Source organism: Kluyveromyces lactis (genome assembly GCF_000002515.2).
Source record: "Kluyveromyces lactis strain NRRL Y-1140 chromosome D complete sequence".
Taxonomy (NCBI): domain Eukaryota; kingdom Fungi; phylum Ascomycota; class Saccharomycetes; order Saccharomycetales; family Saccharomycetaceae; genus Kluyveromyces; species Kluyveromyces lactis.
The window spans coordinates 1,044,625-1,057,300 of record NC_006040.1 but is presented as its reverse complement, the minus strand read 5'-3'; the positions used below and the strand labels follow the sequence as shown (position 1 = coordinate 1,057,300).

The 12,676-nt window shown below is 39.1% G+C and overlaps 9 protein-coding genes across 9 annotated transcripts; 5 read left to right on the top strand and 4 right to left on the bottom strand.

Moving 5' to 3' along the window:
* Positions 1-166: 166 nt before the first annotated feature.
* On the top strand, positions 167-1,423 carry MSS51 (Mss51p; the record flags this gene model as incomplete). The annotated part of the gene is made up of 1 exon (XM_453616.1): positions 167-1,423. The coding sequence occupies one exon, from the start codon at positions 167-169 to the stop codon at positions 1,421-1,423; it is 1,257 nt and encodes a 418-aa protein (XP_453616.1).
* Positions 1,424-1,629: 206 nt separating this feature from the next.
* On the bottom strand, positions 1,630-2,184 carry CDC36 (CCR4-NOT core subunit CDC36; the record flags this gene model as incomplete). The annotated part of the gene is made up of 1 exon (XM_453615.1): positions 1,630-2,184. The coding sequence occupies one exon, from the start codon at positions 2,182-2,184 to the stop codon at positions 1,630-1,632; it is 555 nt and encodes a 184-aa protein (XP_453615.1).
* Positions 2,185-2,524: 340 nt separating this feature from the next.
* Positions 2,525-3,160, top strand: FAP7 (nucleoside-triphosphatase; the record flags this gene model as incomplete). Its single annotated transcript, XM_453614.1, has 1 exon — positions 2,525-3,160. The coding sequence occupies one exon, from the start codon at positions 2,525-2,527 to the stop codon at positions 3,158-3,160; it is 636 nt and encodes a 211-aa protein (XP_453614.1).
* Positions 3,161-3,640: 480 nt separating this feature from the next.
* On the top strand, positions 3,641-5,536 carry NRP1 (Nrp1p; the record flags this gene model as incomplete). The annotated part of the gene is made up of 1 exon (XM_453613.1): positions 3,641-5,536. One exon carries the CDS (start codon positions 3,641-3,643, stop codon positions 5,534-5,536), a length of 1,896 nt encoding a protein of 631 aa, XP_453613.1.
* Positions 5,537-5,965: 429 nt separating this feature from the next.
* Positions 5,966-7,120, bottom strand: SFA1 (bifunctional alcohol dehydrogenase/S-(hydroxymethyl)glutathione dehydrogenase; the record flags this gene model as incomplete). The annotated part of the gene is made up of 1 exon (XM_453612.1): positions 5,966-7,120. The coding sequence occupies one exon, from the start codon at positions 7,118-7,120 to the stop codon at positions 5,966-5,968; it is 1,155 nt and encodes a 384-aa protein (XP_453612.1).
* Positions 7,121-7,992: 872 nt separating this feature from the next.
* On the top strand, positions 7,993-8,745 carry COQ9 (ubiquinone biosynthesis protein COQ9; the record flags this gene model as incomplete). Its single annotated transcript, XM_453611.1, has 1 exon — positions 7,993-8,745. The coding sequence occupies one exon, from the start codon at positions 7,993-7,995 to the stop codon at positions 8,743-8,745; it is 753 nt and encodes a 250-aa protein (XP_453611.1).
* Positions 8,746-8,864: 119 nt separating this feature from the next.
* YKE2 (tubulin-binding prefolding complex subunit YKE2) lies at positions 8,865-9,212 on the bottom strand (the record flags this gene model as incomplete). Its single annotated transcript, XM_453610.1, has 1 exon — positions 8,865-9,212. The coding sequence occupies one exon, from the start codon at positions 9,210-9,212 to the stop codon at positions 8,865-8,867; it is 348 nt and encodes a 115-aa protein (XP_453610.1).
* Positions 9,213-9,476: 264 nt separating this feature from the next.
* Positions 9,477-10,331, top strand: PBA1 (Pba1p; the record flags this gene model as incomplete). Its single annotated transcript, XM_453609.2, has 2 exons — positions 9,477-9,485; positions 9,564-10,331. 2 exons carry the CDS (start codon positions 9,477-9,479, stop codon positions 10,329-10,331), a joined length of 777 nt encoding a protein of 258 aa, XP_453609.2.
* A 351-nt stretch (positions 10,332-10,682) lies between these two features.
* Positions 10,683-12,224, bottom strand: NOP56 (snoRNP complex protein NOP56; the record flags this gene model as incomplete). Its single annotated transcript, XM_453608.1, has 1 exon — positions 10,683-12,224. The coding sequence occupies one exon, from the start codon at positions 12,222-12,224 to the stop codon at positions 10,683-10,685; it is 1,542 nt and encodes a 513-aa protein (XP_453608.1).
* Between the last annotated feature and the right edge of the window lie 452 nt (positions 12,225-12,676).

Sequence of the window (12,676 nt, the reverse complement as noted above, 5' to 3'; positions counted from 1 at the left end):
TACAATCGGTGTTCTTTGGTTAATAGTACATCATATATCAGGTATCGGATATCAGATTTTAGTAGGCGAAGTGTACTAGAGGTTTAAGCTATCTTTGCGCCTTTGTTTTCTGGTTTAATCAGTTTTTTCTTTCATTTCTTTTTGGTTTGATTCTAAGGGAATAACGATGCTTGCTTCGAGAACACCAGTGGTTTACCGGGCTAAGCCCATGACTCGTCCCATTATGGGGTTCGTTCGTAATGCTTTGGGGTTGGATCCTCCGGCTTCGCCGGACGATCCTACCCCAGAGAATAGGTTCCATCCATGGGACCAATCTCCTTCGCCCGATTTGCGCGAGCGTGCAGCAAGGATTAAGGCCATGGCAACATGTCCAGTGACGCATAAGGATATCCAGTTCACATGCCCACTATCAGGGATTCCCACTCACCATTCAAGAGAGGCCTGGGAAAAGGACACGGAGTACCATAAGAGCAAGAGATATGAGTTATTGAAGAAAGTTAACATATACGAGCATGATCTTAGATCGGGTAGGCCATTTCCCGAGTTTGATTTCCCACAAGACCAAGACTATGATAGGATGGTTAACATGAGCAACTGGGATTTGTTCTTTTACACGCGTTCGTTTTATTCTATGGATACAGAGTTTCAGCTAGCTGCAGTAACGAAGATGTTGAGTTATCCAATCACGATTGGATCTGTGCTACACCAGTACTCTCCGTACTCTTTGAACCCTAAGGGTCCCATAACTTTGGAAGGTTTGAAGTCGTTAGCTGCTCTACGTTACACGTTGTACCCAGAACAATCTGGTAGATTTAGAGCTGGTCAGGATACACCTATCAGAATATTTATTCTTGGAACTCGTGCCGAAGCACAGCTACCGGGTCACGTTTGGAAACAATTACAATATTTGATTCCAGATACAAGCATAGAGTTGCACTTCGTTGGGCCTGAATCCTTCTACGATAGAGAAAAGAGATCTTACGTACAATCTTCCACGGAGACCATTGTCAAGAGAATCGATGAAAAGATGCAACTGTTCTACCATACAGATTTCTTCCATGTGTTCCATGAAGCACAAGATTTCTTCCCATATGATCCGTATAACGATGTGTTCTTCTGTTTCCACCCAGGGTTCGCTGCTCCAGAGACTGAGGAATATTGGATGGGTGACACAATGAAGGCTTTAATGCAAACTAAATGTGCTGTGTTCACCACTGGATTCTCAAAAGAAGATTTATTAAGAGATATAAGCATTGTTCAGGACAAGTATGGATCTGAACTCGATATGTTGATGGAACCTGTGCCAAATGTCTTTGGAAGTACTAAATGGGAATTGAACGATACCAACCCTCACGAAGTATATCAATTCAATATGTACATCGCTGGTTTCAGAGGTAAGAGATACCATGCTATTGAATTGTGAATGCAGAGAAGAGGAGATTAAAGCACTCCTGTACAAAGTCTCACTTATTATATTTTTATTTCGTTAAACCTGGATTCCCCGCCTTGGTAAAACCGCTTCTAATAAACCACAATCTCTTTATAACATGTAAATATTTACTCACCAATAATAATTAAGTGGTTTTCATTATCTAAAACCGGTTACGTAGTTGTACTATTTAATCTTATCTACATGATGGCATTATAATGTAGGACAAAGTCACGTTGGCATTTCTCCCAACGTTGAGGGTCAAAGAACACATATGATCCACGCTCACTCATTGAATCCTGTGCCACTACTGGTTCCATCATTGGGTCCTTCGTTAACCATACTTTTAACGTTTTATGGTATCTCCAGTTACGTTTCCTCAATTCCAGATACGTCAACTCTTGAATGACAGAACCTGGATGCTTGTAGAAAAGATAAAACAAAGTCTCGTCTTGTAATAGTGATATACGTGGCTGATCCCTGTTCACACTGGTAAACTCTACTTGGTCTGTACCAAGCATTCCCTTTATGTTCTTGAACGATTCAGGTATAAAGAACGTCGGCTGTACTTCACTCCTTGACGTTTCTACCCACGGTGACTCAAATGCATCCAGACAATGATGCGATTTTGTATCCTTGGTTATATCTAGCGAATTCAATAATGAATTCAAATCTATCCCAAGCGTCATGTTCGCATCGTATGTAGGGTCATGCCTTAATACCGGCACAAGGTCTTTCAAACCGTATTTCTCCATTATTTCTGTTCAAAAACACGTTATTAATGGCCCCACACTTCAATCTTTTCACTGGAGTGTATCAGAAACAAAAAAAAGATCAAATCAGATAAACTTAGATGGTATATCTAGTGGCTTGAAGGCTTTAAATACTGTTCTAAATTCGACTGATTGTTCATCTTCATAAGTTCAACTGTTTAACATTTCATTGAGTGAATGAAATACTGAAAAAAACGTAATAAGCCAGAGATGATCAGATATATAGAAAGAGCGAAGAATAAGTTCTGACAAGGTTTTGGATGCAGAGATCATCAGTAAAGCGCTGCTGATCGATTTCAATAGAATTTCTAAGTTTGGAAAGATGGAACCTGTTCGATTCAAGCCTAATATCATTGTGAGTGGGACACCTGGGTGTGGGAAATCAACCACATGCGAGCTTTTGTCTAGAAGATTACCAGAATACACTTACTACAACATCAGCGATTTTGCTAAAGAACATGACTGTTATGATGGGTACGACGATGCGCGTAAATCTAACATAGTCGATGATGATAAGTTACTCGATGAACTTGAGCCTTTGCTAAGGAAAGGTGGATGTATAATAGACTGGCACGTCAATGATGTTTTCCCAGAGAGATTAGTAGATCTAGTAGTGGTATTGAGATGTGACAACGGTATACTTTACGATAGATTAAACAAGAGAGGCTACCACAATGCCAAGATTGAGGAGAACATGGATGCAGAAATTATGGGTGTGGTGTTGCAGGATGCGCATGATAGTTATGCTCAAGAGATTGTTGTTGAATTGCAAAGTGACACAACTGAAGAGATGGACAAAAACGTCGATCGTATCATTGCATGGCAAGAGATTTGGTTAAAACAGCACAAAAAGGGTGTAACAAACGAATTGGACGATGGTGTAGCTGACGAAGCTGTCGAAGAGGACGAAGAGGACGAAGAGGACGATCACGATGAGCCATCTACTTCAGAAGAATAATCTGTTCTCCCTTTCTCTCCGTATATCATATTTAATAGTAGTTACCAATATAATTGATAATATAGTTGATTCCCAACCGGATAAGCAAACCATATAGTGTCGTACCGCACATAATTCGCCCTTGTTAGGCAATTCCCTTCACAAATTTGAATGATTTCTGTCTGTACAGCGTTAAAAGTGAAATTTTTCAATGTGGAAAGAGATGAGATGAGATGAGTTAGAAACAAGTGATTAAGAGGTAAAAATACATCGTGAAAGCAGCCGGCTGACAACCGTTAAGTGGTCTGAAACAGGATACAGTGTACACATCGGCTATTTAGTTATAAAGAGGTTTTATCCAGAGCGTTTTCTGAGTATTATTCTGTATTTTAAATTTATTTATGGATCATAAAATATCATTGCATTGACGAACCTGTACATTATAACTCTCGCAAAGAGTCCATTACCGTCATATAAATTTAAGAATCATTCTCAAACACTATGTTTTATGTGTTATTCGAGTGTGAAACGGTTTATTCGGAGGAAGCTCCGAAAGATCATACAATGATCTCTTCTATTGCATATCAGATCATTTCAGTGGAAACGTTAAAACCGATCTGGGAAGAAGCCAGAAGACATTCTATTGATGCTACCCATTCATTAAAAAACACCATTCAAAGTATGGAGAATGCTGTCATGGAAAACGTTGCTGGTGAAGAGTTCGTATTGTGTTCATTGAATTCTACCTGGGATCTAAGAGTCACATTGTCTAGGCAAGCAAGAGATGAGAGTTGGTTGTTGCCATCGTTTTTGCAACATCCTAAAGTATTTGATTTATGGAGGGAAGTGGATAGGTGGTACCGTAATCATCCAGAACAGTACGAAAAAGGTACAGATCGAGGAGGTGGTAATGTTGCCAATACCAACACCACAACCCAAAGGAATAAACACAAACTCGTAAAAAGTATTGATGCATTATTGGTTTTTCTGAATATAGATCTTGATAACAAGTCAACAACGGATCAGCGTATGGAGCAAGTAAACATCGATAAGAATTCGTTCGAAACATTGCCGTCAATCCAACAGTGTGAGAAAGTTCTATTCAAATTGCATAGGAATTGTACAAGTGATAATGACCAAACCTTAGTGTTGACGCATCCGTTCGATTCATACCTTGACATTAAGAATTTCCTACTGGAGAAATCTACAGTGTTGTACATGAACAATCTACCGCCAGATACTACCCAATCAGAGTTGGAATCATGGTTTGCACAATTTGGCAGTCGTCCAGTCGGGTTCTGGACAGTAAAGAACGTCGTTGAAGATACATCAAACGTGAACAACAATTGGTCCACAAATAATAACCTTTACGTTGACGAACAGGATTCAATCTCAGGTTTCGTAGTATATCAGGCACACGAAGAAGCCTTGGATTCACTTACGTTGAACGGGCGGAGCATCCTTTCCAATATGTCCAACACCAAACAGCCAAGAGTGGTGGAACATGTTGTTGAGATTCAACCTTCAAGTAATTCGGTGCTTGATAGAGCACAAGAGATATTGACTGCTTTCCCTCAATCGAAAAATAAACCAAGGCCTGGGGATTGGACTTGTCCCTCTTGCTCGTTCTCCAACTTCCAAAGACGTACTGCATGTTTCCGTTGTTCTTTCCCAATGTCAAGTGCTCTTCAAATGAGTAATGGAAACAACTATAATAAAAACAGTGTTCATGGGTACAAAGCTAGAACGTCCACCCCACAAACAGCGGACTATAATGATAATATACAGAACCAGCAGCAACAGCAGTTTGTTCTAAATTCACTTTCTGGTCAATTAACATCTGCATCTGCGCAAGATCTTACTCAAAAGATGAAGCTACAAATGTCAGATACCGCAAACCGTCGGTTCAACTATCCAAACCGTGGCCCACAACTACAAAACCAGCATCAGCAATCACACCAGCATATACAAAACCAGGCGCAACAACAGGGACCCATGTCCAACGGGAGCAACGTACCATTCAGAGCTGGTGATTGGAAGTGTGCGAACTGTACATACCATAATTTTGCAAAAAACGTCGTTTGCTTACGTTGTGGTGGTCCAAAGACAGCCAATGTTTCTGCCAACAGTAATAATGCTACTGTTACGAATGCTACATCAAATGCTGCTACGTCAAACAAACTTGTATCTCACGATGATATGTCTGTGACACCGTCACTACAAAATTCATCTATATATCATCAAAATGGACGGATAAACGTTCACAACATGTCTGATGTGAATACGACAGGATACGTATCAGGCCAAGTGCCTTCGTTCAGCGGGGTTGGACTTTCATTGAATGGCAGAAGTTCCAGCGAACCTAACTGGAGCAGTAATGTCACTGGAAGGGTTTAATTTAGTGGGTTGTTTAAGTAAACTTTAATATATCTAGATATTACACATTATGGAAACATACGAGGGAAGACATTTCCAAGCTTTCTGGTACACAACGAGTCAGAAAATGGTACTCAATGAACCCTTTTCATTGTTTTCTTCTTTATTGTCAGCTTTTAACGTTAAAAGTCTTTAAAGGCATCAAACTGTACAAAGTTGAACTTTGAAGGTTATAAAACTATAAAAGGGGAACAGAAAAACAAAGGAATCCGTATCTCAGGCATTAGTTCTTGTCAATTAACAATATTTTATGGACATATCAGATTGATGTCTAAATCAACGACATCGGCATATAAAGGATTATAAAACTCGGTATACGGAGATGAAATGATTTCCTACGTGTTTATTTATAAGTGGAGAAAGAGGTTGACAAATTTAGACTAAAGCTCCTCAGTTAGCCAAGTCTAGAACTGTTCTCAAACAGTCACCATGATGCAAATCTTCAAAGGCGTTGTTGATTTCAGTGAACGGTCTTTTGTGAGTAATGAAATCGTCGACTTTCAAATCACCCTTTTGGTAACTAGTCACCAATTGACCCATCTCTGATCTACCCTTGATACCACCAAATGCAGAACCCTTCCACACTCTACCGGTGATCAATTGGAAAGGTCTAGTAGAAATTTCCTCACCAGCTGCAGCGACACCGATAATGATTGATTGACCCCAACCTTTATGACATGCTTCCAAAGCATCTCTCATCACTTTAACGTTACCGGTACAATCGAAGGTGAAATCCAACCCACCATCGGTCATATCAATCAATTTTGAAACGATAGTTTCTCCCTCTTTCAAGTCCTTCAGTGGGTTAACGAAACCAGTCGCACCAAAATCCATAGACCATTGCTTCTTTTGATCGTTGACATCGACAACGATGATCTTGGAAGCACCTCTGGATTTGGCACCTTGAACCACTGACAAACCAACAGTACCAGCACCAAACACAGCAACGGTATCGCCTTCTTGAACGTTAGCAGTCTTAACAGCAGCACCATAACCAGTGGTGACACCACAACCCAACAAACACACGCTGGATAACGGAGCACTTGGATCAATTGTCACCAATGAAACATCTGCAACAACGGTATACTGTGAGAAAGTGGAGCAACCCATGAAATGCAACAAAGGTTCACCCTTCAAATTATGGAAACGAGTGGTACCATCTGGCATCACACCTTTACCCTGGGTGGCCCTCACAGAACCACACAAGTTGGTCTTGTTACTCTTACAGAACTTACACTTACCACATTCCGCAGTATACAATAAGACCACGTGATCACCGACCTTAACGTTGGTGACTCCGTCACCAACCGATTCAACGATACCAGCACCCTCATGACCCAAGATACTTGGGAACGCACCTTCTGGATCGACACCAGACAGAGTGTAAGCATCAGTGTGACATACAGCTGTATGAGTCACTTGAACACGCACTTCATGGGCCTTTGGAGCATCAACGATAATTTTCTCCACAGTTAAAGGCTTGCCAGCTTCATAGGCAACAGCAGCAACACACTCAATAGGTTTACCAGCAGTAGCAGAAGTCATTGTAAATACACTAATACGATCGATACTTTCTCAATCAATTGATTCAATCTGGTAAATATAACAGTATACAACCAATTGCAATCGCTTTTTCAGATATATCACAAGGGAAAGAATAGGTAATTGTGATTAAACTGATTAAAAGTTCTTGATTTTCATTTTTTGATATTGAAATATATACTGTAAATACCATGGACTGGATAAAATATCATGTAGATATTGTAAATATATATACATATTTATGATTATATGTTCTATACTCCAACAATCTTGTCAATGACCTTCAATTGCTTAATTGTTCTCCATTATCGGACCTTAAAATGGCCGGATTTCTTTTCTTTCACGTTCTGTTAGCTCATCTTGTCAAACTTTCCAATTGCATTACTAATACAATTCCAACTGAGAGCGATGACTGGATGTGGTTTATAGTTCCGGAGCTGTGATGGCAAAGGCATCTGAGATGCCTCTCGAAATCCGACTCATCTCGGGTCTTGTGCATGCATCCTTTTACCGGACTCTTGTGGAACTCGGAGATTACCGTATTGGGACATTCGAAGAGAGATGGTAGGTGGAATCACGATCCGAGTCACGTGAGTGCACGTGACTCATATATATATATATGAGTGTCTTGACAGTCAGTCTCAATAGTGCTGTGATGCAACCTACATAACAGGAACATTCACAATCATCAACGAAGCTTAGAAACGCTCTTGTCTGTGTTTTGTATGTGTGCTTCCTGTGTCCATTGTGATAAAAATTCATTTGACACACCCAATGCCATTTGACACACTCTTTTTTTAAGTACCGGTATCCACATTGTAAAGTACCACTACCACCATCTCATACTCAACCTCGCCATCTAATCACCCTGTATCATGTCCCGAGTGTTCACCCGTCTTTATCATCCAAATAACTTGGAACACGCCTTGCCCAAGATTATCAAACCTTTGACTTATGGCACCGATTCAGTGCAATTCAAGGTGTTATCGAACGCATTGAACAAACATGTCCCACAGTACGGATTTAACGAAAGAGCTATTGTACAATCTTTGAATGAATTGGGAATGGGATCCTCATACCTTTCAGTGCTTGGAAGTTCTAATTCGCCATCATTTTTCAACGTGTCACCTTCTGTGCTTGAACTTGTGAAATTCCATCTAGTATCAAAGCGTAACCAGTTGATTACAGATTTACCATTGGATTCCGATAAACCTTTGCCAGATTTGAAGACTTTATTCTTGCAACGGTTGAAACTCAATGAACATGTAGCTCCTCATTTGTCACAGCTGTTGTCTATAATGTCCGTTCCTGGAGAATTTTTGGCTTCTACCGCATTGTCTGAGTTGCATAAGTTGACTGATGATATGATTTTCTATTCAAATGAACAGGACCATAACGATTTCGCTTGGTACTCTAAAAGAATCGCTCTTTCGACGGCATACGTTTCTTCGGAACTGTTCATGGCCCAGGATAAATCGCATAATTTCCAAGAAACTATGGAGTTTGCTCAATCGAAATTGAACAAAGTGAGCCAATTGGGTAGCATGTACAACAACACGGAGGAGTACCTATGGTTCACTTTACTAAGCTCTATTAACTTGGCAAAATCTCAAATTACCAGAGGATGATGGGGATCCCATTACTCTCAGTAACGTAAGTACATTGTATGATTACATATATATGCATATACACATTCTAAGAAATGACTAAGAGACAGCATGCATCCATCTATCTAAACTCATTACTGCTACTGCTGCTGCTGCTGCTGCTGCTGAGAACGTAATTTCATAAGTTCGCTCCTTGCAACTTCCAATTCTTGCTGTTTGGATTTGATGTTGGTCTCGCAACGTTTGATCTCGATTTCAATGAATTCGAGTCTCTTCTCAACGTTCCCCTTTGCTTCAAACTGTTCCACTGGCAGAAGTACACCACCGGTTAACTTATACACAGTAGCATCATCTTTCAAACTCGAAAACTCATCGCTGACGATTTTGTTCTCTTGTAATTGCGTTTCTAGCTTTTGTCTAGCTACGATCAGTTCTTCTAACTCGCCCTGTAGCTTTGTATATTTCTGTGTGGTCTCTTCAGCAGACATAGTATTTATGTGTATCGGTGTGTATCAGTAATAAAGTTCTATAATCAGCGATTCAACAGCCCGAAGTATCCTGTTCCTCTTTGTATTTTGTTCTGCTCTCATCACTTAAACATTCCTTCATTAATTGAATTGAAATAATCAAGTTGTTCTTTTCAGATTCATATTGAGGCAAAACACTTCCAACAAGAAGATAAAACTTTGAATGAGCTGCTTCTACTTCATTTTGACTCTACCTCAACACAGTGATTGCTCAAAACACGCATAATGCTTACGGTATGTTTTGTTTCCCAATTTAAAGCTTCAGCAGTCCCATACTAACCATCATTTAATCCTTTTAAATCCTAAGTACAGTTCAAGCAATGGCAAAATGATCAAGTACCAAGACATCAGATAGACCCAGTGGTCCAATCCGATCCATATTCTTTGGTGAACAAAACTACGCCAACGGTCACAATTGAACCTGAATCTTTGGATATTTCGCCTTATAATCATTGCATTGTCTTGCCTACATCCTTAAAGTGGCTACTTCCTAAGAGTATTATCAATTTGGTACATATAGGTATCATCTCAGGTACCCTATCAAACATGAACGAATGGGAATCAATGAAACCCGTACCTGGAATGTATGACACAGAAGAACATATGATAAATTCTACGGAACAGTTCGTGATACATTACAATTTATGGAGGTTAGAGGATACTTTGATCGCAATAATCGATGAGAATGAAGTGAAATACCCAGCCATTGTAACGAATTTCATGACTAGAAATTTAGCACAATTGCTTAGAGACATTAAGGATATAACAATATTAGTAAATTCGGACAAAATAACAGAGTTGAAACAGTTGTCCTATTTAGTCCCTCCCGAATTTATTACCGGTTCTATCACCAATTTCATTTTAGCTCTACCAAGGAAGGAACTCAAAGTTATTGTTGTGCCTTCTGAGGGTCCAATTGGTTTTGAGAAATATAATTTCCCTACCGTTGATGCTTTAGTAGATGAAATGTCGAAATTACTTTGCTCGTACCCGTCACAGACAGAGTACTATGTATCGGAATGCTTAAAGCTTTGGAAACTTGACGAATGTACCACAACTCAAGGCGGGTTATATATTTAACGTGTCTTTAATCAAATATTGGGATTACACCCGTTCTGTTTTTTAGTGACGATAATTGTCTAGTATTCTAATTAAAATATGATTTGGGTGATATACAGATGTAATATGTAACAATGGTTAAATGATGAGTTGCATGTTTGTAGACACGAGGTTTTCCTTATTGTCTTAGGATACAAGTAGGAGCGTTAAAGGTGCAATTAAGAGCTTTATAATTATGAGAAACCGGAATGACTTAATAATGTAAAAGTGAAAAGTTAAATGTAAAGTGACGAGTTTAAACTGAAATATGATGAAAAAAAATAATAATAAAGTCGATCAATCTTCGGAAAATGATTGAAAAGTTGACACAACCTAATCCTTATTTTTCTTACTCTTCTTTTCCTTCTTATCCTTCTTCTCTTTCTTCTCTTTCTTTTCCTTCTTTTCCTTCTTTTCCTTCTTGTCCTTCTTGTCCTTCTTGTCCTTCTTAGACTTCTTTTCCTTCTTCTCTTCTTGTTCAGAGTCTTCTTCATCGTTAGATTCTTCTAGCTTTCTCTTCTTGGAGACTTCAGTCGTATCCACTTCTTCTTCGTGAGCTGGCTTATCTTTATTGTACAATTCGATGGCTTCCTTGATAGCAGATTCATTCTTCAAAGTTGGGGTACCAGAAGCATAGAATTCCAATCTTTGTTCAACTTGTTTCTTTAGCACTTGACCGAAAACGTTAGATGGTTCATCGGAGTAATTATCGATTCTAGAAGCCATAGAACATTTGTTAGCCAAATATCTAGAGATTCTACCCTTGTTCTTAGCACTAGCTTTAGCGATGAAACCACTGTGGTAAATCAAACCATACTTTGGTGTGTTACCTTTAGTCTTCAAAGCTCTGAACAATGCCTTTTCAGCACCCAAGATTTGGACAGTAGAGGCAGCTTGCTTAGAAAGATTGGTCAAAGAACCAGAATGAGAGATCAATCTAGCACCGATAACTTCACCGATCAATTCGGACAAGTTTGGAGCCACAGTGTGCATCTTCTCACATAGGTAATCGTATAATTGTTTCCTGTATTCAACAAGGGAGACAACTCTCTTAGCGAAGATGGTAACGTTTTCCATATCAGTTTCAGAAAGATCTTGACCCATAGAGATACGAGCGTTATCGATCACTCTTTCACTGATACCAGCATCGTTATCCAAAATTTCCGATAAATCGTGCAAGGATTCTTCGTTCAAAGATGCCTTATCCTTAATGAATAGAACGAGTTTAGCAAACTTGTAATTGTCTGGGACTAACTTTGCCAACTCTGGGAAATGCCAACCGTACCATTCCTTCACTCTCATGGCAAAAGTGTTGATATCCTTATCCAATTGATCCAAGAGAGCAATGGCTTGAATGATATGGTTATCGTTTTTCTGAACAGAGAACTTAACCTTAGCACGAGAGTAAGCATGACCCAAACCAAGTTGAGCTCTTTCCAAATCACCAGGTTGTAAATCTTTCAATAATTTGTCACCGTGTAATCTAACACCACGAATCAAATCCTGAGCTAACTCATTAGAAATACAATCAACAAATGGAAAAACTTCTTTAATGGATGGACCTAAGTTCTTATCAGAAATAGCCAAAGTAACAGTCTTCTTAGAAGAACCCTTTGGTAAATTTAAATCCAACAAAGCTTTCAAATGTTCAGAGACTAAACCTTCAGAAATATCATTAGCATTTTCCAAAGCTTGAGCAGCACCTTTGAAAGGAGCAAAAGAAACCAACTCAACTAACTTAGTGAAAGAGCCGAAATCATTGATCTGTTGCTGGACTTCCTTCAAACGAGATCCGATATCATCCTGTTGCAATTTCACTTTGAAGATACCATACCCGGTAGGTTCTTCGAACAAAAGATATTCAATAGGAGCCATTATTTAATTCTCTGATCAATAAAGTTTCCTCGCTACCGTAAAATCTCTTTGATCTGGACTCTTCAACACACACTAACTTCGGAATGAATGAACAAAACTCAAGATAATACAGACAAGTATTAATTGAAATATCGCTGTGCACATAACACAATATACAATATATTCACTGGTCAGAAAGCTCATCTCTCTTTATTGGCTTCGAAATGAAAATTTTCCAAACAAAAAAAAAAGAGCGATGAGCTTGAAAAAGAAAAGCAGAATGGGAAATATATTTTACTTACCCGGCCGCGGCCGGGTAAGTTATACACGTGATCGAATGTATTACCCGGATATAGAATAATTGACAAAATCACGTGACCTGGAATTTTCTTGTCTTTCCAAAAACAAAACAACGAAAGGAAACTCGAAATTGTATTCAATGAATTCAATTGACACTTGACTATCACTACTTT